Here is a 27,649-nt window from a genome sequence, read left to right on the forward strand (position 1 = left end):
CGTATAAAATACTGGTGGTAGCCAGAGTAAACACTCCTTACATTTCAAAGCATACAGCAGTACGTGGCCAGTGCGTCACTGATTCATAAACACATTTTATAATACCATGCTAACATTCTCATTATAATTTTCTATTTTTGAGTCCATAAAGTGGACAGTAACCGGAAATGCCCATGTGTTATTGTCAGTATAAACTGATGCACAGGCTTTTGGATGATGTGCAAAATAAAGATACTCATTTTGTGATCTTGTTCTGAAACCTACATTTTCTGTTTTATTATATTTTAAACATTTACAAAGTCATTTTTATTTTAGGATTTCTAAAAAAAGTAATGCATTTTTGCAAGTATATTATCACATTTTAAAGTAACATATTTCCCTGAAATTATTAGGTGTGACTATTGCTAGCTTGCTTTAATATAATCAACATTTTATTTAATCCAAGTTAGAATAAGTATTAAACATTTGGTGTAACCTTGTATATATAACAGGGACAAACAAATAGTATTTAAGTATCAGTTAAGATAATAAGTGCTGCATAATAATTTCTTAGAAAGGTCATTAGTAAGGGCCATTACACCTTTGAACACTTTTTTTTTAATCAATTTATTTTTGTTATTGTTTGCAGGAAACCATAGTTATTTGAAATGTGGCAGGCATAGTCATTCAAATAATGTCATAAAATAAACATCTATACATTGATTGTGATATTAATATAGTATATCAATAATAATAAAACAAACATTTGAATAAGTTCATATCGTTGCTGTTGGTTTAAAATGTGTATTCAGTTGGTATGAAATTAAAATGAGCAATTACTCAGATTTCCTTGTTGCTGAGAAGGTTTCTGTGAAAATGACAAAATACATTACAAAGGGAAATGAATCGTCATCATGCTGAAATGAGTTTTTGTGTTGAGATGCATGTTTTCATTCAAATCCACACAGTGAACTGTGTTTCACCTGCCTTGATTCGAAAGCAACTGGATGTGATCAACAGAGTGTAATCTTATCATTCTTAATGAAAACTTAAACATTTAAAGTTACCTTTCCTAGAGTACAGCCCACTTCTCTGCTAATGCTGCTGTTTTCTGTTGGTCTTAAGTCTTCGCAGCAGAGATGACATGAAATAAATGTTGCCTGGAGGTAAATCACTGCAGCGCTGGGGGACTGCAGCCATTCTCTCTCACCTCGCCACTTTTAGCAGACCGTGGCTGATTTCCTTCCTTGCGTGACTCCGGAGTGTAAACACACAGCCAGAGTGACTCATCACTATTTCTCACTTCCATGGTCTGATATAAACACACGAAGGGGTCAGGTGTCATTTTGGTGTGGTGAGTGGGTGGGGAGGCCAGTATGTCTCCCCATAAGACATCTTCCATTCTCCCAAGAATTCCCTGCTTCCTGTGGCCAAAGCCGCATGCCTGCCCACTCCAGACTGGGGGAAGGAGAAAGAGAAACACAGTTAGAAATAGGCAGGGAGAAGGACAGACCATTTGGGTGATAGATTACCTTCTCTGCCACGCTGCTCTCCAGCAAAATGGAAAGAATGCAGTCGTGATGAGCCTGTGTCTGTTTTAACCCAGACACGACAAGAAAAATAGTGATGGTTTGAGACAACATGGAGGGGATACAATTGGGTTTAATTGCAACTGTGGCATAAATTAACTTCATTCTGTTTCTTTTAGTGGCAAATTGATTGATATGTCATAAAACCTTGTTTACATGTGGCTGCCAACTTGTTTTCATGGACTGATTGGCACTTTGTTCAAATGGGATGTCTAGGAACGTCCTGATCAACACGTTGCCCTCTTGAGCCCTGTGTTATGGTGGGGTAGTCGGGGTGGGAGGGAGGAATCACCCCTTCCTTTAAGGCCCCAAATCTGAAGAAGGTCCAAATACAGTCCAACATCAATCACCTTGCACTCCACAGCTTTCACACTACCATTGTTATAGAGCAGACCAACGGAAAGAGGCCGTTAGCAGGTGGAAATAAAAAGCCCTTTGACAACTATGGGGTAAAATTCCTCCCAAGATCGTCACAACATTTATACAAGCCATAGAGAGCAACGTCGGGCCGCCAGCAGCCTGGACACACACATTTCTAGTCAGCAACATTCTCACATGCACTGATATAGGAGCTCATGCAGCCACAGGCAGCAGAAACCAGAGGTAAAGACAGTCTGGAATATTAAATCTGCATCTACACATGAGGCAGCCATGGCAATATGTATTTTTTCTATTTATGTATTAGCCTTTATTTATACAGGTGTAAAATCTCATTGAGATACAAGGTCTCATTTTCAAGAGAGACCTGTTCAGTGGTAACACTACCACACAAAGTTACAGACAGACAGGACACTGAACACAGAGGCAGCACTAAAATTGTATGCAGGAAAAAGGTGGAGGAAAACAAATACACACTCACCAGCTGCTACATTTAATACATGATTTTTGCTCCATTGCTCTGCTGAAATGTGATATTACATTAAACTTCAACATCATACAGACAGATGTGAATGAATATGAATAGGAGCAGAACATGTGTTCTAATCAGATACAAACCGCATGTTACATTTTTCAGTATAATTTTCCAAACACCCTTTCCTCTCAGATCGACACACACAGACTCAGGTTAAGATTTTTAGGTGATTACTGTCTGAACAGTGCAAAGGGAAAATCCAGGTGGCTGGAGCATCATGAGGTAGTCAATCAAAAAATAAGCACATAAAACAGGAAGGTGGGATATTGTTGACATTCAGATATTCAATGAGGGTTTATCTCATAAACGTTGTTATTGGTTTTAAATCATAGAAGGTGTGCTGCGCATGATACTTGATTGATGATGCACAAGGGTTATTTTGACCTCAATTCTGCAGTAGATACGCTAAAGTGAAAGGCCCATGCAAATTGGCTGAGAGACCTAAATACTTTCTTTATATACCACTACTTTAGACCAACTTTATTTTCACCATGGCTTGCCCTAATTATATACACAACCACTAGTATTCAATTAAAACATGCAATATGATCCAAAATAACAAGGACTTGTATTTTCCAGCAGTAAAAATCACCTGTTTTATTTCCTTTCTTTTCACCCAGATCATTGACTGTTGTATATAATTTATTGAGACTTAAATAATCAGGACTTGTTTCAAAGGTGGGGTTTATAATCAGATCTTTTGTTTCTTATTCGGGCACATAAAACACCAACTTTGTTTTGTATATTTTGTGAGCAGCTAAACTTAAAGATATACAAATGTGCAGAGCATAAATGAAGATAATTAACAAAAGGAAATTAGACAGCATGCCAAACTACTTCAGGAATAAATACATATTGTGAGAAAAATAACAGAATCAGGCAGCAGCTTTGCACTAAACCCCTCATTTTGACTTCCCCCATGTTTTTCAACCTTTGACAGTTTACATCATAACAGCTACAGTCTTTGCGCCTCTCTTGTCTTCCTTAAAGCCTACCCCTGTCCCTGGCAATGCCCACAGCTCCTGTCCTCTCCTCTCCTCCCTCTCCTCTCCTCCTCTGGGATCATAGGATAAAACCTGGCAGGATCACTGTCACATGATGCCCATGCGTGTGATGCTTCACTGGGACCCCCCTTCACTCAGGAAATGCTCGCAGCCTTTTTCCCACCCTAGTGTTCCACTGTGGAGAGCTGGGCATTACGACCGAATCCAGTTACCATCCCAAAGCATTCCTGACTGATTCCAACCACTGCCTGTCTATGGGTTCCCACAGACAGTGAGGATGTGCCCTCATTTCCAACCCGCTGGATCACTGGGTATCAAGTTGTGAACTACCAGAGCTGTTTATGGCAGAACAGAGGAGTTTGAGTTCCACAATAGGCAATTACCAAGCCCCCTCAGCCCCCTCCCCTTCTGTCAATTTGCGGTTTGTCTGTAGGTGGGTTCGGTTGTGTACAGATTAAAAATAGCCAAGCCATTCCAGACAAGAACTGCGAGGGACATGGAATACACATTGCACAAATGATATCTCCCATTGTGGTGTGCTGTTTGGGAATTCTTAATTGCTTTTTCCGAAGCAGCTTTGCCACAGGAAAATCCCCCTTCAGAGTAAAGAAAAAAAGAATGAGTGGGCTGTGCGTAAACACCATAGATATTATGTAAACGTGCATGTAAACACGTACGTATAAACCCATGTCGCCCCATGTGCACCCATCAAACTGCCATCAGGGCTGTATCAAAGGGGCTGACCTGCAGCAGAGCCAGTTGTGGCCTGCGTCTGCCCCCCTCTCTCTCTGTGTTCTCCACTGTGGTTTCTGCTTCAGCTCTTATTATTGATGTCTCTCCCTGCATCAGACAGACCCTGTTGGAGCAGGGAGGTGTGCAGGGCTGCAGGGGGGGGCAACAGGCACCCACTCACTGTGGGACTGAATCTTCACAGACGCAACAGTAGAGCAGAGATCAGCGGTCAAATAAGCGCCTAACAGCAAATAGAACAATACTATTTTTTTCATACTAATTATCAGTTCAACTATAAACTAAAGGTGATCATACGAGCAGGGAATACTGGCTTTATTTTAACATACATCAAACATATATTAAATTATAAAGTTTATAATATTTTAAATCTGCATTCAATATTTTTGAACCAGATTAATGTGACTTATATTTTCTTACAGAATTGTGAAAGAAACTGCCTTGGAGAACTAAGAAATATTAAAAAGTAATCCCTTCAAAAACCTATAATGCAATATTCAGCAATGGAAAAGCACCCAAGTTTAAATTCTCAATAATATATTTGAATAAACTTTTGCTTTCAAATTAAAACATGAATTATCTACCTTTCATTCATTATTCACAAAAACGGTAGAAACTAAGACAGAGATACACATTTAAGGGATTCAATATTGGGTCAAAGCTTTTTGGTTTTAAATTGTTTTAATCATGTCCCTGGCAGAGTTTAATTTGTTGTAAGTATTTTAAATATCCTAGAATGTGCCAATAATCCAAAATCTGGATTACATTATAAAATGTGTTTAAAGAAAATCAGGAATAATGGTAAATAAATTCTCCTCTATTTTATAATGTAGGTGTATAAATTGAGGAAGAACAGAAACTGTTTTTCCTCATGCTTTAACCTTGAAAACTAACCTCAAAATAAATGAAATAATGTTCTTATTTTGTTATTTTCACTTTTTTTCTTTACACTTTGTGTGTTTTGTCCTGTTTCACATAACAAACTACAAACCGGTATTAAAAATTATTGAACATTTTTCCTTCCAGTGCTAACGACATTTGGATGTTTAGAAATGTGTAAAACCTCTGGACCAGCCAAATCCTCATGTCTGTCCTTTGTGTCAAGTTATGTGCTACTGCCTATGATCAGAAAATATACTTTATTATTTTTATCTTAAAGAAACTTTTTTTTTCAACATACAGCTGTCAGAAAACAGGACTTCATCTTCTTTGGGGCAAAGGACAAACTAATGACTGCCTACTGAAATAATAAAATGCCATCTTTATGATGTGATTGCTATCTTTAATTTACCAATATAGCTCTCCAGGGACTGTTGCGGGAAGGCTATGTGAAGTTTTACTGAGGAGGCAGAGGTTCTCACAATAATATGTCTACAAACGACTCATACGTTTTGGCATAATGAGCTCCCTATAGCGTAAACTGCTGCAAACAAATCTTTGTGTCGAAAAGTCCATGATCAACAAATGTTATGGCCTCAAACTTGCAGCATATTCACATTTCATTATGTCTGTCGTGCAGAACCTAATGAGGTTTTAAATTAGATTAAATTACGATTTTAACCTGGACTTTAAACCTACAAATTAATTAAATCTCTAAATTTCAATGTGCAAAAAAGTTACTTAAGGGTCTGCGACATCCAGACATCATCGACTACTCTAAATGATCAGTTATAGCTTTGTGTGCAATTTATAGTTGTTGCTGCAGGTGTGCATCGGAGAAAGGTGGGCGTGTGTCTCTACCAACAAATGACAAAAAACTGGAACTTTGGGCAACTATTTAGTTATTACCCTACATTCACATACAGATACAAAATATATGTAATCTAAACAGTTATTATTAGGCATTTAACACTAAAGTTATATGTTGTAAAAAAGAACAATTATAACAATCATTAATATGGCAAGTTTGTATCGACAACTTATAGAGTCCGTTGTTAAACCAAGTTTTAAGGGAAAATTACTAAAAGGGGATTTACCTCTCCTTGAATCACGAGTGGAACGTTGTTTAAACACATTAAATGTGACAAAAGATTACTGAGGTAAGCGTAATGTATCTCATATAAGATTACTAAACACCTTACAATTTCCATCAGACTGCAACACATGCAACACGACGCACGGGTTGAAATAATTATATATTTTTCGTTCACGCTTATCGTAACTGTCATGCTTAAGTACACTTCAGCAGGGCGGATGTTTGAACTATTATTTTTGAGTTAGTAGGCTACCATTGGCATCTCTATGAAATGTTGTGTAAGAGAAACATGTATTTAGTCATCCTTTTAAGGATGCTGTGTCAAGGCACTACTTTTCTGCGCGCCATCACACACAGCATGGCACGGAAGAGATATCTCGCCAAGAGAATTAAAAAGTAATCGAGCGCACTTCTGCTGCAGCTGATTACCGGAGAGGGAGGTGCCCATCAAATACACTTCACATCCATGCAGAGACCCAATGCGCGCAATCAGCGGTCTGCAAGCAATCCCGTCCTTTCTCGTTCACATAAACACCACTTAAACGAAAATATACACGGCCACCTACAGCGCAAGGAAAGTGATGAGGGGGTACCCACCTCGACATTACACTGTTTTCAATTAAAACGACAATGCTGAGTGAACTGCAGGCGACACTGCAGAGACAAAAAGCAAGTAAAGCAATAAGGATACATCTTTGAATTATTTGTTGGACTTGAAAATCTAGGACATTCAAAAGGAGGATTACATTCACTTAAAATCTGCAATTAAAGTAATTGTATGGATCAATCATGTAGTGATAGAATTTGCAAATAATATGTATAACAACATGGAAAAATATAAAATGTGTTTTTTTTAAAGTTCAATGTAAAGAAATGTTAAATAAATGTATTTAAAGAAAATGCACACCTCAAAATGTTGAGTATGTCTGCGCAACAGCTTCCCATATGCATAACAGTACCATTGTTTATGCGTTCTTTACATTTGACTAATTTTGCATGATAAAATAGATTAAATAAAATCTGAGAAATCATATTTTATTATCAAAAAATCAATTGGATAGTGTCCAGCCCGTTCAGGCTCTGTGACTAATATATAGACCAATTGGTCATTTGTAAAATCCACTACTGAATTTCAACTTTAAACGTTGATATATTACTTTAAATAGATGTATGCATTCAATTGTTTTTTACTTAACATGTATAAAGATATATGAATACTTGTTTTTCTCCAAATTATCAATTCAACACCTTTGACACCTCACATCAATTGCATGCAATAAAAAGTAATGAAACAAATAATTAAGGGAGTTCATTTACGTTTACCGATGTGAAGCTGTTAGGTAATGCTTTAAAACCAAGTTCAAGTCGGACGAGCACGGCAAGTTGATCGATCACTTTGTCGCACTGCCCTTCAAACAAAGTCCCTGCGGCCTCTCGGTGACCCGGCGGCCCTCAGAGGAGAGAGTTATCCCTCAAAGAGGATCGTTTTTGAAGAAAATGGCATCTTCAAGTTTGATAGATACAATTATCCAGGTCATTTGGTATCGGACCTTATCCGACCAACAATTCAATTTGCTATAAGGTTAAATCGAATTGCAGTGCTGACCACGGCGTCTGATGTAGGCTATAATCCGCTTGAGTTATTTGCTCGTGACTTGGTCAAATTATGTAGCACAGTGAAGCCTTATCATTTCTGAGAGAACAAGGAATGCAATATCAAGATTTTGATATGAGGAAGGAAACAAATCCTCAGAAACGTTTAAGGTCCAAACTAAACGTAATTTCAATATTAAACTGTTTCTGCAGACAATACAATACAATATGTTTAGGTTCAACAATAAAAAACATAAATTATATATATCTAACTTCTGATATGTCACAAGAGTTAATGGATGGGAGAATACAAGCAATAAGAAACCATTCATTCAGTTGAACATTTTTGCAGAACTTTACAATAACTTGATTTTTGAGGGGTCCAAGCTTGGTTTTTGAGCACTAAATAACGGTAAGATAGTCCGGAAAGCCTGTCAGGACCGTGCACTCTGCGGTGTACCTCCACCTAAGTGGCCGAGCATTCCTGAGGATGCAGCACTGTCAAATATTTCATGATGGGACGTCATGGAAAAGTGCATGACTTTGTCTGAGATGGAGCAACAGGGATGCTCTGACCTCGGGGCTAAAGCCTCAGTAATGACGAGCATAATATTTCACCGACCCTGTTACAGCAACTTGTGAAATATCTTAATTTGTAATAAAATCATTCAATTCTGATATGCAATATAAATACAACAGTGCATTAGTTATAATGTTTTAGGTTGATTTTTAAAAATAATTTAATGATTTCACTTTGATTGTGTCTTAGATTATTTAAAATATATATTTTTTATTTTTGTTGGCCAGAGGAAAATGCAGCTGGGGTGTAGTAAATTACAATCCAACACTGATAGTTTGCGTAAGGACGGACACAGGCGTTGGATGATTATGAGAAGTACAAAAAAAATAGGCCAATGTAGAAAGAAAGAATAACATGACATGGGGCGAATGAGCGTGTGAGGGGAAAAGGGCCCTAATGGAATGAAGTCATCAGCGGTAATTAAATGCAGTGGGCAGAGAGAGGACGGGAGCGCGCCTGCCCCTGGTGCGCGCTGGGTGGTCTTTTACCCTGATAAATGTGTGGCCCTCACTCCAGGCGAGTGGCCGTACAGGCACCGGTTAAAACAATACTTACATTCATTTATCTATGTGTTCAAATCTGCGAGAGCTAACAGTGGCACGTCTGTCACCTTTGGGTTGACACTGAGAATTTGACAATGGATTGTTTTCTCGTCTGAAACCAAAATGACACTGGACATTTGCGGCAAACCTAAACAAAACAATTTCAGTTACGCCTCCACATTGAATTTGAATATATGTCCTATGTAGTTTAATTTAAAAAACATGTTGCCTTGGTGTTTAACATAAGAAAAAACATTAAGCTATAAGAGCTACTGTTGATCTTTACGCAGAGGCAACATCGTCTCCAAACATTGTCTGGTTTTACGCACAGGATAAAATTGTTCCCCCACTATTTTCCATTGTGTTATTTTCATTGTGTCAAAACCAACAGTCATTACAGGCATTCTCTAGAAGCAGTAAAGCCGGCAGAGATCAGAAGCACAACTACTCGACTAACTGGACCCATGTAGAGGCAAAAGTTTGCCAGCTGCAGTTATCGAGATCTCAAGGGAACAATAAGCAATCTACTGTCAACACTTTTAGGTTATGGACAGATCGTCTTTCATTAGCTCTCGTTCACAGCTTTGTAAAAGGTATAATACATCGAACCAAAAACTAAGCTTTTTCACTTCGAAAACACAACAAATCGGCGCCCATCTTCTTGAGTGAAATACATATAAGTTATTGCAACAGGCTTGATATATAATTGAAGCTTCGGTTGTCTAACTTTGCTATCAGATAGGACTGTCTGATAAAACATAATACACATTAATCTTAGCACTTACATAAAACGGCCATAGTTCTCCTGGTAAAAAGTGTTAAATCCACTTTACCTTGAATCCTAGATCATTCGATGGTAAACTGCAGCAGGAGTCGATCTCAGATCCCGGTCCGACTTTCTGTGCTCACAGTTCGGCACAGTTTGGTCTCTACTCCTCCTGCGTCCCTGCGTAAATATTATGACTGCATTACACAAACAATATTCATATGCAAAAAAGTCCAACATCACACAAGACGCAGCGAAGAGAAGGGCATATTGCATCCGATTGAGTATTAACTGATCTAACGGAGCTTTTGCTTGATTTTTTATTTAAAGAAGGCCAGGGAAAATGTTTACATTTTGCTGTATAAACATCCTGCCCATGTTCCTGTCTATCTTTTGAAGAAATCATAAGGTGGTTTGAATAAGAGGGGCAAATTATCTGCTTGTCACTGTTGAATACAGTTAAAATGTTTTTTTTTTATATTTCACAAGTTTAATTGTGTTGCAAATTAGACTCGGGGTAAGTGCCGTGCTGGCGCATCAAGCCTGTGGCCGGAAAGTGAGGGACACTGCACGTTCAGGAATCTACAGTTTAGTTTGTATCACTTGTATTATTCAGCATTACAAATAGGAATATCAATAAAATAAAGTCATACTAGAAAGCAAGGCTTTTAGAATCGTTATCTAAATGCCCTTTACGTGTAGTAAGTGTTCTGTCGCATAATATGATCATCCATTTTAATTTAGTTCAACTCTGTAGCGTATAATAACATAGGCTATAGGTTTGACTGAATATACTGGAGAAACATTACCTATTTTAATGTAAGGTAGGGAAAAACATTTCCCTGAAAAGTGAACGCACACAGATGTGCATACTTACAGCCCACCACTGGAGTAGGAGGGATCTGGGCGGGTCCCAACATCAGGATGGCCAAGACATCCAGCTTCCAATGCGCTGATGGCAACAGATAAGTAAAAAGTGAGCTCTTCGGACGCACGACAACACACCAACTGAAGTGGAAAGCGGCTCCTGTTCTGCTCCTCATCCCATTTCGGACGCGTTGTACAAGGCTTCAGGCTGCTGCAGGACTGCATCAAGAGAAGAAGTCAGAAGTCAGACTTTAGAAGACAGTTTCGATTTTGACTCGTTCGTTAAGTTTGCCTACGGTTACTTTTTCGACTCTTTATGCCAGCTAACTAGCATCTTACTTAAAGTGTTTATAGCTGGAAAGGTGGACACCAACTATTTTCGTTTGCCATCTCGAAGACTACATTTAACTAATGACGGCAGAGGTCCAGCAGCCCGCCGCGCAGACTCCTGCTCAGAGCAGTCCGATGTCTGCCCCGGAGAAGCCGCACGGACAGACGGCAGTGATGGAAACCGCATCCTCCACTACGAAAACCAAAAAGACAAACGCTGGGATCCGCAGACCAGAGAAACCCCCATATTCATACATCGCCTTAATAGTCATGGCTATTCAGAGCTCTCCAACCAAGCGACTGACGCTCAGTGAAATATACCAGTTCCTACAGAGCCGTTTCCCGTTTTTCAGGGGCTCATACCAGGGATGGAAGAACTCCGTGCGTCACAACTTGTCTCTGAACGAGTGCTTCATCAAGCTGCCCAAGGGCCTCGGCAGGCCCGGGAAGGGCCACTACTGGACTATCGACCCGGCTAGTGAGTTTATGTTTGAGGAAGGGTCCTTCAGAAGGAGACCGAGGGGTTTTAGGCGCAAGTGCCAGGCGCTGAAGCCCATGTACAGCATGATGAACGGCCTGGGATTCAACCACATCCCCGAGTCCTACAACTTCCAGGGGAGCGGCGGGGGACTTTCCTGTCCACCCAACGGCCTGTCCCTGGACAGCGGGATTGGGATGATGAATGGACACTTGACAGGTAACATGGAAGGGATGGGTCTGTCCGGGCACAGCATGTCACACTTGTCAACCAACGGTGGACATTCCTACATGGGAAGTTGTACAGGATCCACCGGGAGTGATTATGCACACCACGACAATTCCGGCTCCCCTCTGCTCACCAGCGGAGGAGTCATGGAGCCTCATCCGGTCTACTCGAGCTCAGCCTCGGCGTGGGCTCCAGCCCCCTCGGCCTCTCTGAATAACGGGGCCTACATAAAGCAGCAGCCTCTGTCTCCTTGTAATCCAGGGGGCAACTCACTGCAGCCCAGCTTGCCCACACATTCATTGGACCAATCTTACTTGCACCAGAACGGGCACAATACTACAGATTTACAAGGTAAGCTTATTCACTTCTAATTGATCAACGTAAAAAAACTCAAACATATTGTGTAAGACTTTGGAAAATTTCATTAGAAAAACGTGTGAAGATAAATAAAATCATAGTATAATTTCATTCATATTTACAAATAACACCACAATACATTTAATTTCAAGAGGTCTACACAATATTTTCAACCAAGTTCAACAGTTTTTTATGATCGTGGGTCTATTGAACAGCTTTACATTTCCTTAGTGGAATCTCACACTGTATTCGTCACTAAACATGGGCTGATCTCAACTATTGTATTGAAAAGGGAAGAATATAATAAAAATCAAGCCAATTAAGGACTATGAAACCACGTATTTTCTCCCACAAAAAAAAAAAGTAATCTTCTTCACCACTGTCCGGCTCTAATTAGGCGGTTTAAACTCGCATGGTTTCAGTTTCCGCAATGATAAAGAAAAGAGGGTAGGGATAGTCTGCCGGGACAGTTTAAAGCCGTGCCAATCTCCGGGCAAGAAAAACAAGCGCGGCCAAGAGCAGCCTGCCTTGCCCCGAAGCACCAAGTCCTCCGGGACTGGCGTGCAAGAGAGCCACTGTCAATTAGCCTGCAAGCCCGCCTCCGCCTTCCACAAGGTTAATCGCGCTTGCTAAATGGACTTTGGGTCTGTGAGGAATAGGCATATACCCTTGTATCCGACTAAGTAAAAACCAGTGGAGCTATTTATCTGTCCTTTATACATTAAATAAACCAAAGTAAAGTGTTGTTATTATCAAAAATAATAATGGTCATCTCTGAGAAAATTTTCCATAATGAGCTTTCTTTTCTTCTTATTCAAACAACATACTTGTTAGTAAGGAATAGGATGGACACTATATTTAATTTAACAAAGTTGTCTCAAGTTATTATTATAATTACTATTTGTATTCTTATTAGTGTAATATTATTTGCCCTACAAATAGATCAATGGAATGAAAGTCAAAGTTATGGCTGCTCTAAGATGACATTTCCATCATAAACAGACCTAATTGACAATTAACAATTACAGCCTACATTTTGTATTTATACAATCATTCTATTATGTTTAAATGGGTTTTATGTTATAGTTCCAAACAAAATTATTGGAAAGTTGCCATATATCATTGGACATATTTGTGACCATATATTTTGAATGCTTTTTCCACAGGTATTCCTCGGTACCATTCCCAGTCTCCAAGCATGTGTGACCGAAAGGAGTTCGTGTTCTCGTTCAACGCCATGACGTCCTCCGCGATGCACTCACCGAGCAGCAGCTCGTACTACCACCACCAGCAGGTCTCCTACCAGGACATTAAGCCCTGCGTCATGTGAGGCCCCGGCGGACAACCTGCAGACCAGAGGACGGTGTCCAAGGACGGTGAACTGAAAAGAGAACAAATTAGTTAAATAACCACTGAGAGACATAAAGGCATGCCCCGGCCCATGGAGAGCACTCACTGCTTCGAGTATACCGGACTACTTTTCTGTACTGTTTCACACAGCGACAAACACGGAGACAGGCCAATCACAAATCAACCACATAATAATAATATATAATAATAAAGACAAACTTTTTCATGGCATCAACATCGTCCAGCGGGGTAAAGACTGGGTGTATTGAAACCCTGCTGCTGTTTGGTACTTAGTCCTGCAGAGCGGATGACTACCACTTCACATTTTGTTAATGTTTTTTTCTTCTTGAAGTAAGTCAATGTAAAAATGCACACACTTTTATCTGTCTGAAGTTTTAACTTACCTTTTCTTTGACAAATTAGACTGAGGCTCCTTTTTCCCTTTTTTGGACTTTCATACCAGCGTTGAATTTTGGAATGAACAGTTTTGGACATCACATAAAATATTTCCATATATTCTAAGGATGAAGGCACTTTTTGAATAGCCTATGCGCATCTTTTTATTTATTCTTTAGGCCTACATATTTTTAATTTCAGGCGAATTGGCCAAAGAGGTATATTCTTTATTGGCAATATTTGTCAGAACGCTTGTTATTTGTTTTAAAATGAAAATTGAGGATATATTGTAAGCACTGTTATGTCGTTTGTGTTAGATCTATGTAGACCATTACTTTCAGCACTGTATACTTATATAATGTTAGAAAATTAGCAAGGGTCCATCAATGAGGGCTAATCTTTAGGTTATATTACAACAAATCATTTGTAAAGAAATAAAATATATATGTTGGGCTGTTGAAGCCTAAATACACAAAACAATCGATTTCATTACTCATCCACAATTCATGCTAATGTGTTCAGGACTCTGTAAACAAATACCACAAAACATATGTAATTGTTGGCAGCAGTTTAAGATTAAAGGCAATTCTGCTTCTTTCTGAGACATAACACTATGTACAATTATTCAACAGGGTTCTTAAATAAATGTTTAGAATTTCAATTAATTAATTAACGAAAAAGGGGCATAGCCTACTCTCTTTACATGGATTTTTTAAATTCTAAATCTTTGTTGATAGGGAAGCCAAAATGAAGCTAATATCCACATTAAAGTGGTCCTATACTACACAGAAGCAAAAAAGTCAAGCATGATTAAATCAAATTGACATTTCAAGGGGGAAAAAAATCAGATTTTTCACAAAACAATGATTAATTAGTAATAGACTTTTAAATAAAAGGCTTTAGAAATAAATCCTTCACCCTCTATAAGGAGAGTGTAGCAATTCAAGCGTAACAAATCAAGAGGCAGAGATCTCACACGCCTTTGGTTACAGGCGGAAAAATTGCTTTTTGTGATTCATTCTGTATAACTCAGGGTGTGTAAAATACTTCTTTGAATCTACACAAAGACTGGATTTTAACTAACAACTTATAAAAAAACAAAAAAGGGTTATGTGGGTCTTAGATAAGTGGAAGAACTGTTGAGGGTATGTCTTTTTTTCTTTTAATTCTTAATCAGGCAAATATCAACCTTGAAAAAAATAACAGAGCCACAGAATTAAATGCACAGAAATAATGAATAGGTGAAGTCTTAACACACCATACAAATCCCACATAGCCAGTTATATTAGAAAAGGAAGAATGCTCTTTGTGTGCTTCATTTGTTGGTTATCATCTGCTAAATCAGTGGTTAGTATTAATGGCTGTATATTTGAGCTATGCAAGTTATAATTGGTACAAAGCGTAGTTTTATTTATTATAAAATGTAGTTTAACCCCTTAACGCCTATTGTCGCGAATTCGCCTCAAACCGCTTCTATTAAAAATGCAGCCGAGATCGTGCATGTGTTCCCCGAATGCCGGTTCATGTCTCTTCGATACGGACCTAGGAACGTTTTGCAAAGCACTTGTTTCTAGTAGGACCGGTCAAAGTGGGAGCTACATCCGGTCGACGAAGGCGGGCATATCCTGTTAGACGCTAATGAGTGGAGAAGGCAAATACGAATAGATACGTTCCTATTTGAGGTAAGTTATTGGAAAAAAAAATATGTTTGCTGTTTATTGTTTGTTTGTGCAGCTAACGAAGCAGAATAGAATAGTTTTGACAGATATTTCAGAAGTTATTTCAAGTTTTTCTGTGTGTCGCGAATTCGCTACATTCGGCCATATTGTCTACATTGGTTACAATCGGCTTCATATTGGCTACATTCGGCCGTATCTAAACAATACTATATTTAGCGGTAGTCATACACAATTTCTATAGGAAATACAATTCTAGTAACTTTCTATAATCCTTATAAAGTTACAATGTTGAATATAAATGCAATTTTTGCCCTTTATTTTTGCTCAGGAGAAAAAATGAACACATCCATGTTTTATGGAAAACGAACTCCTGGAGTACAAACCAGGGTTCCACCATCAGATAGTGAGGACAGTTGTCTGAGTGAGAGTGGAGACAGTGATGAGGATGAGGATTATAGACCTGCACCAGGTGATGAGAATAGTAGTAATAATGTTATAATATCAGTGTTTCCCATTCATTGCGAGACTGGCAGAAAAGTCAGTGGGAAAACGCTGAATATTGTTATAATATTGTGCAGCTTTTTGTTGTTAGCCAAATATTTGTGGATGTCACAATGAGTAGCCTACATGTTTTGTATTATGTAAATAACGATGTCTGCATTCAATAGTGGCTTTTTTTTTCTTTCATTTTGCTTGACCTCAAAGTATGGAAAGCTGTTTTCAAAGAACTTTTCTGTCTTACAACTGTACTCATAAATCATAAATAAAAATGTCTGCTCTTTTCAATAGTGACCTTTTTTTTTTTACACCAGGTGACGAAAGCAGCATCAGCAGCAGCAGTGATGACAGTGGCAGCACTGATGGAGACTCTGATGCGTTCCCTAGCACCAGTTCTGCAGCTACTGCTGCGAGAGCAGCTGCTACCACAGCAGCTGCTACAAAACAAAAAAGACAGAGGGTAGAGTGGAAGACAGCAAGAAGACAGAAAGAAGTCCCAGTTTGGCAAGACGCTCTTCCTGAGGCCGATGCAGTCAGACTGCCCATCCAATACTTCAGAGACTTTTTTGACACAGAGCTTCTAGACAGTATTGTGGAACAGAGCAATCTATACTGCACCCAAAATAATCCAAACTGTGCGCTGAAATTGGATCGTAATGAACTGGAACAGTTCATTGGCACAGTTGTTTACATGAGCATTCTGCACTTACTTCGATCCCGAATGTACTGGTCCAGTGCATGTCGACTACCACATGTGGCTGATGTGATGCCCCGTGACAGATGGGAGGCAATTAAACATTACATCCACTTCAACAACAACATGACACCAAACAACGAGGATCGACTTTTCAAAATCAGGCCACTGATTGATGCACTTCTTCCAAAATTCCAGGCTCTCCCGCAAGATCAAATGCTCTGTGTCGATGAGCAAATGGTGCCTTTCAAAGGCAAATCAAGTCTCAAGCAATATATCCCCAGCAAGCCACACAAATGGGGATATAAAATATTTGTGCTTTGTGACACAAAGGGGCTGGTGCATTCCTTTGACATCTTTGCAGGGAAATCTGACCCTCCACCAAACGGGCCAGACATTGGGGCAAGCGGAAACATCGTGCTAAAGCTTGCACAAGTCATTCAGGGTGCACTCAATCACCTGCTATATTTTGACAACTGGTTTTCCTCATTGCAGTTGTTTGTAGCTCTGGCAAACAACGGGATACCTGCCCTTGGCACAGTGCGGCAAAATCGACTCCAAGGCTGCACTTTCAGTGCGGACGGAGAAATGAAGAAAAAGGGCAGAGGGACATTCGAGGAGAAACAGGCTGTTGTGGAAAATGTGGAAGTTAGAGCTGTGAAATGGTTTGACAACAGAGGGGTGATTGTTGCCAGCACTTTTGCCAGTGCCCAGCCTGTTTCCACTGTGGAAAGATGGGACAGAAAGCAAAAGAAGAGAATGACTGTGGAATGCCCAAACATCATTAGCCTGTACAACAAGTTCATGGGTGGCGTTGATGCTCTTGATGCACTTATTGCCTATTATCGCATCCACATTAGGTCAAAGAAGTACTACCATAGGTTCTTTTTTCACTTTGTGGATATGGCCATTGTCAACAGCTGGCTGTTGTATCGGCGTGATTCTGAATCCCTGAATATCCCGAAGAAGAAGCAGAGGGATCTGCTGTCCTTCAGAACATCAGTTGCACAAGCTCTCTGCATGCAGGGCAAGGACTTGTCCAAGAAGAAGAGGGGACGCCCTTCATCAGATCTGGAAAGAGAGTTTGAGAGGAAAAGACACAGAGGCCCAGCCAAGGCCATACCAGCACAGGAAGTCCGCGCAGATGCTGTGGGTCACTGGCCAGTGGTTGAAAGTTCACGACAGCGCTGCAAACTCCCAAACTGTAGGGGACAGACTGTGATCAAGTGTTCGAAGTGCAATGTTCACTTGTGCCTGAACAAAAATAACAACTGCTTCAGAGATTTCCATCAGTGAGACACCTTAGCTGTTTTGTTCTTGTTATTGTTTTCATTGTTATAATGAATGGTGAATGATGTCATGAGTTTTTGAATGTCTGTTTGACATGTCATGGCAGCTTCATGAGTAAGACAGCTTTGTTCACTCTAAGTGTTTTCTCGTTCTCTCTCTCACTCACACACACACACACACACACACACTCTCTCTATTACAAACAGTTCAACACGCTGTTTTTTTATTGTGGTTTTGTTGTCATTGTCATGAGTTTTGCATGTCTGTTGACATATTGTCATGAAATGAATACTATTTATATTTAAATTATTTGTTGGCATCAATAAAATGAATTACATGCCTGATATGGGAAATGTGTTTTAATTACTATTTTATCCATTAATGCCTGTTGTCGCTAATTTGCATCATACCCCAAATTACTATTTTATCCATTAATGCCTGTTGTCGCTAATTTGCATCATACCCAAAATTATATCTATTCTATGTGCTAAATTCAAATTAATAATCTCCACTTATTTTAGCATCTGCTTGAAAGCAAAAACACATAAAATATTTTTTTTTACATAATTGCATATAAATTCAGGCGTCAAGGGGTTAAGGTTTCAAAAAGAATAACAGTTGCGTCAGTGGGCAGCATGGTGGCAGCAATTTAGCAACCGAGTGTTGTGTCTTGAGTAAGATCAAATAACAGGATTGTAATTTAAGACATCTTGTTCATTTAATGCTGTTTAGGCGTATGTGTGCACATACATGTGTTGTAATACTTGTTTAGCTCTGAAATCTCACAACATGACCACTGACTGAACCCCAGTGCTCTAAGGCATTTAGAGCACAGGGATGGCAGGCTCAACAGGAGTGGAACAAACTGATGACATTTTGCCGAGGTCCAGTGCTCTGGCGGGGCTGAGAGAAAGAGAGATCGACAGCTGTTCCCTCCCCAGGCCTGGATGACAGCTCCATAAAAAGCCAGAGGCCTGCGCTGTGCAGACAGACATGCCGTGAGCCTCAATCAATACTTCAGTGAAAACAGGACACTGGTCTGGCACTGCAGACCGACAGGAGAGTGAGAGACCAGATAATGTGTCTGTCTTTATAGGGCTCAAGATACAGGCTATTGGGTTTTGGTGAGTGGCTTGTGCGCATCTAAGTACAGGTATTTGAGAACAGATTCATCTTTTACTTTGTATCTAAAAACAGGGCAACAATAAATGATCACCCTATAGGGTTTGTCTTACCCATCAAGAAACACTGACTGGATTCATATTCAGAAGATCCAACATTTCCAAGTCACCAACATGCTTTCTATATTTGTGTAAGTTCAGTGGTCTGGTCTAAGTTTAAATTGTGACGGTTATTAATGCCTCTTTGGTGAAGTGTTATTTGCAAGAGTTGTAGGGGTTGAGGTGGAGTGCGGTTTTATCAAAGTTTGCTAGTCGATATCCAAAAACAGGACATTTCCTAAATTCTGCCAATGACCCCAAATCGAAAATAAAAGAAAGACACTGCATTTTTTTTGTGGAAAAAAAAGACACTAAGCTGAACCAGTACAGTCAAAAGCTTTAGTAAAGAATGTTATACAGCAACGTGTTACAAACAGTTAACACTAAACAGCAGCCAGGCCTGGTAGAATCTCCTAAAAGTTGAATGGTGGGGCTGGCTGCATAACTTGTCTAACTAAACAGAATGCCTTGAACATCTACTTCCTAATCAACAAAAGGTACAAATATCAACTTTTAAATGTACAATGTGTATTTTCAAAATATCCTGAAAAAAACCTTAGTAAAAACCACAGTACGCAAGTAGAAATCAAAAAGTGTAGCTCCAACGAGACTACACAAAGTCCTAAATGTTTAGATGTTTTCAATCTACAACCAGATCGTAGTCAAATACACTTTACAATCATGTTGGTTTTATAGAATTCCTAAATCCTGTCTTATGAGCAAGGACAAACTATGCAAATCTCATATCACAACTAAAATATGGCTTTTTAAACATCTTCTAAATGTGTCTAACGCCAACATTTGCTCAAATGGCAGTCTAATTCAAATGGAGCACATTGTTATTTTTATTTTTTTCAATTGAATAGGAAAAGAATAATGCAATTATGGGCAATCAAATATTAGAGATGATGTGAACATTGCATGACATTTTAAGAATAGTTAAAAAAAAAAAAAAAAGGGAAGGAAACGAGTTTTGCAAAGCGTTTAAAAAAAGTTAATTCGTGAGGTCTATATGGATATAGAAATGTTAGACCAAGGATAATTCTCTAAATGTCACGCTTCCGAGCTCGTGAATCATCCAGATTGTATAAACTTTGTAAATTATGGCGCCATCTTTAACAACAAAAACTAACCAGTTAAAAGGTTTTAAAGTCAAGCAGACAAATCAGTCTGAAAACAAAACCCTCTCTGAGGAGGTAACACTGATAACTGGTTGTAGAAATAAAATGTACTGAACACTTTACAACAGTTAACTCTACACTTGTATTTTTAACAAATACTCTTTTGAAAAAACTCTTTTTGCAGTCAAAAAAATTAAAAAAAATTAACCACCTTAAAGCAATGAAGGTTGTGTGTACACAGACCAGTAGGTGTGGTGGTGTGTCTGGATGTGTGTGTGCAAAAAGGCACATAGGTAAATTATTGTGAAATGGTATGTAAAAAAAAAAACCTTTCTAGGGAAATGCTTTTTTTATTTGAACAATTGCATATGCAATTCATATTTAGTTAAGCTCATTAGCCTTAGGGGTCAAATTATATGTCTATGGTCCAAATAACTGATTTCCTCTTTTAGTAAATCCAAAAATATATAAAACAAACTAGATTCTTCTTAAGGCATTTAAGGTTGTTTCACAATAAACTCCTTTGGCTGAGTATTGCTTATTGCTATTCCTGCTCAGCCTTTTCATTGGTGTCATTCTCAGCCTCTGGGGGATCAGTTGTATTCTCCGGAGCCGTCGGTGGTCTTTCTCTCCGGTTGGACTGTCCAGCCCTCTTGCCTCCCCGCTGGCTCTTGGCCAGCTCGGCCTGGAGACTGTGACCATTCAGACTGAGATCCTGCAGAGACTCCAGGGCCACCTCTGCAGCCTGAGGGTCGCTGTAGTCCAGGAAGGCCCGGTGCTGAGCCCCCTGCCAGGTGAGCCTCAGTGGGATGGCCTCCCTCTCTCTCAGGGCCGTCTTCAGCTCACTGACACGCAGCCCAGCAGGGATTCCCCCCAGGTACACTGTGGTCACACTCAGAGGGAGCCTACGCTGAGTTGGGACTTCACTTGCACCCTCCTCTTGATCCTTCTCCCTCATGTTATCACCTCTTCTTCCTCCCCTTCCTCTCTTATTGAATTCTCTGTCATTTTCTCCCCCACCATCTCCTCTGCCTTCTTTCCTCACTCTTGGTGGACGCTGTCTCGGTTTCTGATCTGAATCCCCTATTTTCTCCTGTTTGGACTCTCCCTCATCATCCTGCTGTATGTTTCTCCTTGGCCTCCGTCTGGGTGGCCTTTTGGTTTGACCTGTGTGCAGACCAGGCTCTGTTCCCTCGGGTGCCACGCCCAGAGTTACATCCTTTCCACACTCTTCCTCCAGCTCACGCAGCTTCTTCAGGACGGGGATCTTCTCCAGCTTTTCTGGGTCCAACTGGAGACACAAAACAGTCTCAGTAGGGTTGAAGGGGAAGAGTGTCAAACACACACACCAAACAAATAGACCTCTGAGCCCATACCTACGGAAAAGTCAAATGAATAATCCAAAATCTGATAAGGTAATTGGTATTATTCCATCCTGCTCAGAGCCCATACATAGCGACAGGACAGTTCACTTCCCAAGCAGTTAAAAATAAAGACTGCCCTCTTGATTTGTTGGGCCTGTAAGTGTCTTGGCAGCCTTTGATAGGGAGCCGTCCTGTAAAGGATATACGGGGCTATTGTTTTTGCACTGGCCTGTTTGACCCGACGTTCCCCTGCCGTTGCAGAGCCAAGCTGGCTGGGCAGAGGAGCCTTTGATGATCAGACATGGCCTTCCTGCCAGTGAGGTCACTGGGTCCTGTTTACTTACAGGCATGTCTTAAGGAGCCCAGAGGTATTGCACACACTCATGGCAGGAATAATGCACCAATAAGGTCTAATAAAAGACTAATTATCAGGTGGAACATCTCCATCAGGGTCAGTGAATCAGAAGCAGTTTTGAATAACATTTAAATATATACAGTTAATTATCTTATTGGCTGTTTTCTCATGTTTTAAGTACTTTGCTTTTTAATTTTTCTTAAATGTATGTTTATATAAATCGTTTTCTCACAAATACTGATTAAAAGGGTCAATTGAAGGAGAATGAATACAGCAAACATTGATGATGTGGGATTTCATTACATGTCCATGAGAGGGCAGTGTTGCTCAATATTAAGTAAGGTAGTCGAATCTCTGTACAATCAACTTCTATCTGCTTCATTTGAAAAACATGAAGATCTGCAAGGGTTTTAGTCATGGTTTATTTCCTTCATCTTGATGTCCTATTTTTAAACTGACTTTAAAATAAAATACACCCGAAATTCAAGTCTATTTTTCATAGTTTTATATTTCAATAATTTGACAAACTGACTTTTTTGACATGGAAATTATTTTTTAAGATTGAAAAACATCATGTGTAATTTGTGGCACAATTCAAACGGGATCGAAAGACAAGTTGTCTCGCTCAATTGACTTCAATACAAACTTTTTCCGAAATAAGGTCCCCGGAAGGGGAGGGACTTCGTCTCTATGCGTGTATCCTGGAATACAGTAGAACAAAGCAAAACAAAAATAATCCTTTTAACGTACCTTAGTCCAAATGATTCCCTGTGGTTTGGGGGTCTGGCACTTTGTTTCAATGACTCTGGTGGGTGTGAGGATGTAGTCCACTGTCAGGTCATGACTTTCAATTAACTCCTCAGGAAGGTCCATCACCTGAAAGCATAAATATACCAATAAGAAACAAAACAGGTCAGTAATCAAGTGTTTGATTAACAGTCCAATGTAAAAATAATCTTATTTGTTAACAGAAAAGGGAGGTATTTGTTTGAATGATATTCGCAAGTATGAACTTCTAAATGTGAATGTACGAGTAGGGTTGCGCATTTGATATTATTTATGACATTTTACCCACTAAAACTGATGCAAAATAGACAAAAATAAAAGTAAAAACATGTCTCATCAATTGACAAACTGTACTCAATTTTATTGCTAAAGCGTTCATCAGGTTTTCATTTGATAAAGTTAGTCAAAGTAAAAGATAGCTTTAATGGAATAATAGTTTCAACTGTAATAGAGAAGATAAATATTTTAATTCCATGTTCAGAGTTATGAGCTCTGTTGAAAACGAAAGACTAACCTGGCAGTCATGGACGATGGTCACCACCACAGTAGACTCATTGACTGCTCCCATTGACACCATCATGCCGTACTCCAAGTCAGCAAAGCCCTCACCTTTCCCAATGCGTAAGCCTGCGAAGAGCGATAGAGACATAAGTACCATTTCAATGGGAAGTTTTTCCAATGCGATACAAAATAAGTCTACATTCACTGTTAGTGCAGCATTGTTTTGCGAGGACATCAAAGATCTACAAAGTGTAACAAAAAAAGTAAAGATCCTATAGCTGTAATAAAGTTTCCGATTAATTCATTTGACATAATAATACATTGGATTTTTATAGCGCTTTTCCTAATGCTCAAATACGCTTCACATAAAATCAGAACAGAAACGGTACAAAGAAAAGTGAAGAGGAACACGGATGCAACAACCTGTTAATGAGAACAAAGTGGAATTGAATATACAGCTAGTTGAAGTGTGTTCATTATGTCTGTTTTACAGCAACACTTTATCTGAACTTTGAAAATGAGGACCGAAAGGCATTGTATGTGATTTTGTTTTCCACAACTCCCTTTCCTCAGAGGGCGAGAATCACAAGCAATGGAAATATTTAATATTATTTAGTCCTTTTTTTAAATAAAAACCCAGCTTTTCAAGATAATCTACAGACCTTGCTGTGAGCAACTTTGTGTAAACCTATGTTTTTCTACCTTAGCACATCTGAAAAGAATGTCTTTTTGGAGCTTTAAGCATCACAAGCAGAGTCCATTCATCTAGTTCGATTATATTTGATGAGGCTGACCTCTCAAACTGCAACTCTCAACAGAGCAATATAGATTGATTATCGGCACTACAGGTATAGAAAAACAGGTAGGCCTACTAATGTTTTTAGGAATTAACTGTTCATTTAAAACTTAAATAGATATTTTAAAATGTCTCTTAACCAGCAAAAACAGAGGCCACACATGTGGCTTTAACTACTTTGTATTTGTGGGTGAGGAGTGTGTTTTAATCTCCATTGTTGTTGTTTAAAAATACTTAAATATCCATATGGTGAAACTGGTTTTGGGCTCAACAACAGTGAAAAATTAAATAGGTACATTTTAGGCATATGTTCATTTTATTGCTATAACTGGTCACCTTTCTCGGACACCGCCACAGATCCGACCACCACCAGGTCTACCTTCACCTTTGAATCCAGGCCAACAGGCACACTGAAGTCTTTCACCCCCTACAGGAAGAGGTTTGGAAGAAAGTAAGAGAGAATCAAATATGAATTGAGGAATATTGGGGGGTTTTAAGTCATAATGGCATGTTGGGTGAACATTTGATGGAAATGTGTAAAATCCGATTTGAAACCTGGGAAGAAGAGCAGATGCGCAGCTGTTCTTTGCTGGCCCCCTCGGGAGGAGTGATGTTGTTGAAAAGGCCCGTACGAAGGCGAGGAGTTGGGACCAATAAAGTCTTCCCAGCCTGTGAAAGATTATCCCAAATGTTAGCCACCAGATATTTACTATCAGTTAATATAATTAGCAGATAATTAATAGATTGAAAGAGGTTCAGTGATTTATGGTGATAATGACTGAAATTTAACATTTAGCAGATAAGAAATAATTGTTTACACCTCAACAAAGTGATATTTAATAAGTTATTGAGTCAAGTAGAGAATTTCTAATACGTGTGGGGCAAATTGACATGTTGTTCTTGGTATGTTTTTCCTCATTGCAGTGCTACCTGAAGCACTGCCAGCCGAGCCCCCTCCAGGGGTTTATCAGGATCCACCTTCACCTCGGCGGCCCCGGTGAACACCGGCAGCTCAGACACTTTGGCACAGGCTGTGAAAGCACCCTGTATGAGAAGAAAGTAGGGAGTTAACTTACTTCCAGAGTGAGAAAGCGAGCTTGCTGCTGGGGCCTGTCTGGGTTAACTTTGACTGTCTTGCTGGACTTGAATTCCTGCAGGTCAGTAAGCCTGTTGCATGCTTGAATTGCACCCTAGGCATAAACAGTAAAGAGACTGTTGTGAAAACCTTCTTCTAGGGATAATATTGTAACAATTTTTTTCCCCATACAACTCCTTAAACAACTATCATTTTCAACAATATAAGGAAAAAAAAGTTACATCTTTATGAAAATGTTTTTGTACTCAGAGATAACATTTGCTTTAATTATCAATGTATGTGTACTATATCGCAGGCTTTATTGAGCAATTCCACAACATATTACTACTTTGAATGGTTTTCTAATGTGTGTTGTTATAATTAGCTCCGTGTTAAACATCAGTTTTATTGTAACGTATGGTGTCATTACATCCAGCGTCCTGTGTACACGTGGCCCCCATGCAAAAGACGAGTGAACAAGCAAAGTGCGTAGAGCACCCTGGATAAAATGTGATTGAATGAATAAACAGATACAAGCCTTCGCAGCCGTGTCGACATTAAATCCACTGAATATGTGAGTTAACAGAGTCTCCATTTGGAGTATAACTAGTTTAACGTTACAGAGGCACACCGTGTGGTCCAGCATGCTGTGTCAGTTAAATAGTTGTAACCCGCCTTGAAATTCGGTATTCTGTTGTGAACAGGCCTGGGGAAGTTGGCCAGATTATTTTCTTCGATGTAGTCCCAAACTTTCTGACGAATGTCCCATTTCGTAGCTCCTGGAAAGAAACAAGCGCAGGCTTCAGTAACAGACTCAATTTTAAGAAATGCTAACATTAGCCTAACTGCTAAACATTAGCATGCGCTCACATTCAAAAATAGCTACAAACCAAACATCCCGAATAGTTAACCTACGGTATTTACTCCTACAACATGCTCAATTGTGTTATTGTCGATCCACATTAGTTTATTCACCATCGGAACAACCAAAATGAATGAAGTACGACGGAGCAGCATTAGCCAAACATTTCCAAATGCTATACATTATCGTGCATCGACATACATTTTTTTAACCACCAAAAATACTTCACGAATATTCCACTTACCCGGATTTATTTGTATAGCAGGCTCCATTGTGTTGTTTGCGAAACAAATTCGTCTCTGGTTTAATACTCGTTATACTCTACACTACACGCAGTTAGGTCCTACACGTGAGTTCAGTAACACAACACTGATGGAACAGCTGCTTGTCACTGTTTATCATTGCTACGGTGGCTCAGAAAGGTCAATTTGAATCAAACGCGAACCTGAAAGCGTCACACGAGGTCCAAAAAGTTGAGCAAGGCAATGCAAGTTTATTTATATAGCACCTTTCAACACAAGGCAATTCAAAGTGCTTTAAAAAAAAATGAAAGACATTAAGAAAATGGCATTTAAAATCAGTCATTCAACAGCAAAGATAATAAAATAAACATTAAAAGAAAATATACATGGATAAAAGTTACAGTGCAGTTTAAGATGTGAATAGTTCAATTAAAAGCAGCGGCAAAAAGAAAAGTCTTCAGCCTGGATTTAAAAGTAGTCAGAGTTGCAGCGGACCTGCAGGTTTCTGGGAGTTTGTTCCAGATATTTGGAGCATAATAACTGAATGCTGCTTCTCCGTGTTTAGTTCTGATTCTGGGGACAGAAAGCTGACCAGTCCCTGAAGACCTGAGAGTTCTGGATGGTTCATCTAGACAGCAGTTGTGGATGGTTCATATAGACAGCAGTTCAGTAAAGTCATCAAAAAAGCTTGCACAGTATTTGGGTGGTCTATAGATATTTAGGAACAGAGCTCGAGAGGAGCATTTCAGCTGAAGGGCCACATATTCAAAATAAGCAAAGTTCCCATAAGATGTCTTACTGCATTGAATGGAATCAGTGAACAAAATAGCAACTCCACCCCCTTTCTTATGCATTCTTTTCTGACTCATAAAAGTAAAGTTGGGAGGGGTTGATTAGACAAGAACAGCTGCACTGTTATTTTGTTAAATCCAAGTTTCCGTTAAAAACATAACATCGAGATTGTGCTCAGTGATAAAATCATTGATTAAAAATGTTTCTCCTGCCAAAGACCTAACATTTAATAAAGCTAGTTTAAGTTTGTTAAATACACTATCAGTGATATGTTTTTGTGACAAGTTGTTGCTGACATGGAATCACAACTAAATTTGATAAACTCACACAAACGTTTGAGCACTTCCTGTTTCTAAGCTGATTCACCACTCTTAATCTATTACCTATCAACACAGATATCGGCAAAGCTACTGGCAGGCAGGGCCCCGGCATGTCTTGGAAAGAGTTGAGAGTGCCATACGCCCTTGAGCCTGGACCTAGTTTGTTGCGTTTTGTACACACACATCCTTATCGGGCTTCGGAGACGATGCTTTCTTGAAGGGGGGGGGGAGGTGGTTGACGTAGGTAACCATATTTTTTTATTTATTTAACCAGATAAAAAAGCATTGAGATAAAATTGCATTTGCAATGCTGACCTGGCCAAGAAGGCAGCAACGTTATAACACATAACACAAACA

At 39.4% G+C, this 27,649-nt stretch overlaps 3 protein-coding genes and 1 long non-coding RNA gene across 5 annotated transcripts; 2 read left to right on the plus strand and 2 right to left on the minus strand.

The window, feature by feature from the left end:
• Positions 1-425: 425 nt before the first annotated feature.
• Positions 426-10,689, minus strand: LOC307027810. The gene is made up of 5 exons (XR_013804770.1): positions 10,569-10,689; positions 9,759-9,871; positions 1,725-1,882; positions 1,512-1,571; positions 426-1,437 (listed from the first exon to the last, which is right to left on the minus strand). It is a non-coding gene; the product is annotated as an uncharacterized lncRNA (long non-coding RNA).
• On the plus strand, positions 10,671-14,322 carry foxf1 (forkhead box F1). Its single transcript, XM_079662545.1, has 2 exons — positions 10,671-11,945; positions 13,118-14,322. The coding sequence occupies exons 1-2, from the start codon at positions 10,970-10,972 to the stop codon at positions 13,279-13,281; spliced, it is 1,140 nt and encodes a 379-aa protein (XP_079518671.1). The 5' UTR covers positions 10,671-10,969; the 3' UTR covers positions 13,282-14,322.
• A 958-nt stretch (positions 14,323-15,280) lies between these two features.
• LOC307028359 (piggyBac transposable element-derived protein 2-like) lies at positions 15,281-18,202 on the plus strand. Its single transcript, XM_079663308.1, has 2 exons — positions 15,281-15,379; positions 16,189-18,202. Exon 2 carries the CDS (start codon positions 16,566-16,568, stop codon positions 17,862-17,864), a length of 1,299 nt encoding a protein of 432 aa, XP_079519434.1. The 5' UTR covers positions 15,281-15,379; positions 16,189-16,565; the 3' UTR covers positions 17,865-18,202.
• Positions 18,203-19,403: 1,201 nt separating this feature from the next.
• mthfsd (methenyltetrahydrofolate synthetase domain containing) lies at positions 19,404-26,345 on the minus strand. Of its 2 annotated transcripts, none has more exons than XM_079666915.1 (8): positions 26,183-26,345; positions 25,752-25,855; positions 25,078-25,191; positions 24,557-24,670; positions 24,338-24,428; positions 23,219-23,331; positions 22,669-22,794; positions 19,404-21,490 (listed from the first exon to the last, which is right to left on the minus strand). In XM_079666915.1, exons 1-8 carry the CDS (start codon positions 26,208-26,210, stop codon positions 20,744-20,746), a joined length of 1,437 nt encoding a protein of 478 aa, XP_079523041.1. In that variant the 5' UTR covers positions 26,211-26,345; the 3' UTR covers positions 19,404-20,743. The 2 variants fall into 2 exon arrangements, with proteins under 2 accessions (XP_079523041.1, XP_079523040.1); XM_079666914.1 differs by lacking the exon at positions 25,078-25,191 and adding an exon at positions 24,932-25,045 and having other exon boundaries at positions 26,183-26,343.
• Positions 26,346-27,649: the final 1,304 nt, after the last annotated feature.

The sequence above is a fragment of the Notothenia rossii genome, assembly GCF_949606895.1.
Source record: "Notothenia rossii genome assembly, chromosome: 2".
In the NCBI taxonomy this organism is placed as follows: Eukaryota; Metazoa; Chordata; class Actinopteri; order Perciformes; family Nototheniidae; genus Notothenia; species Notothenia rossii.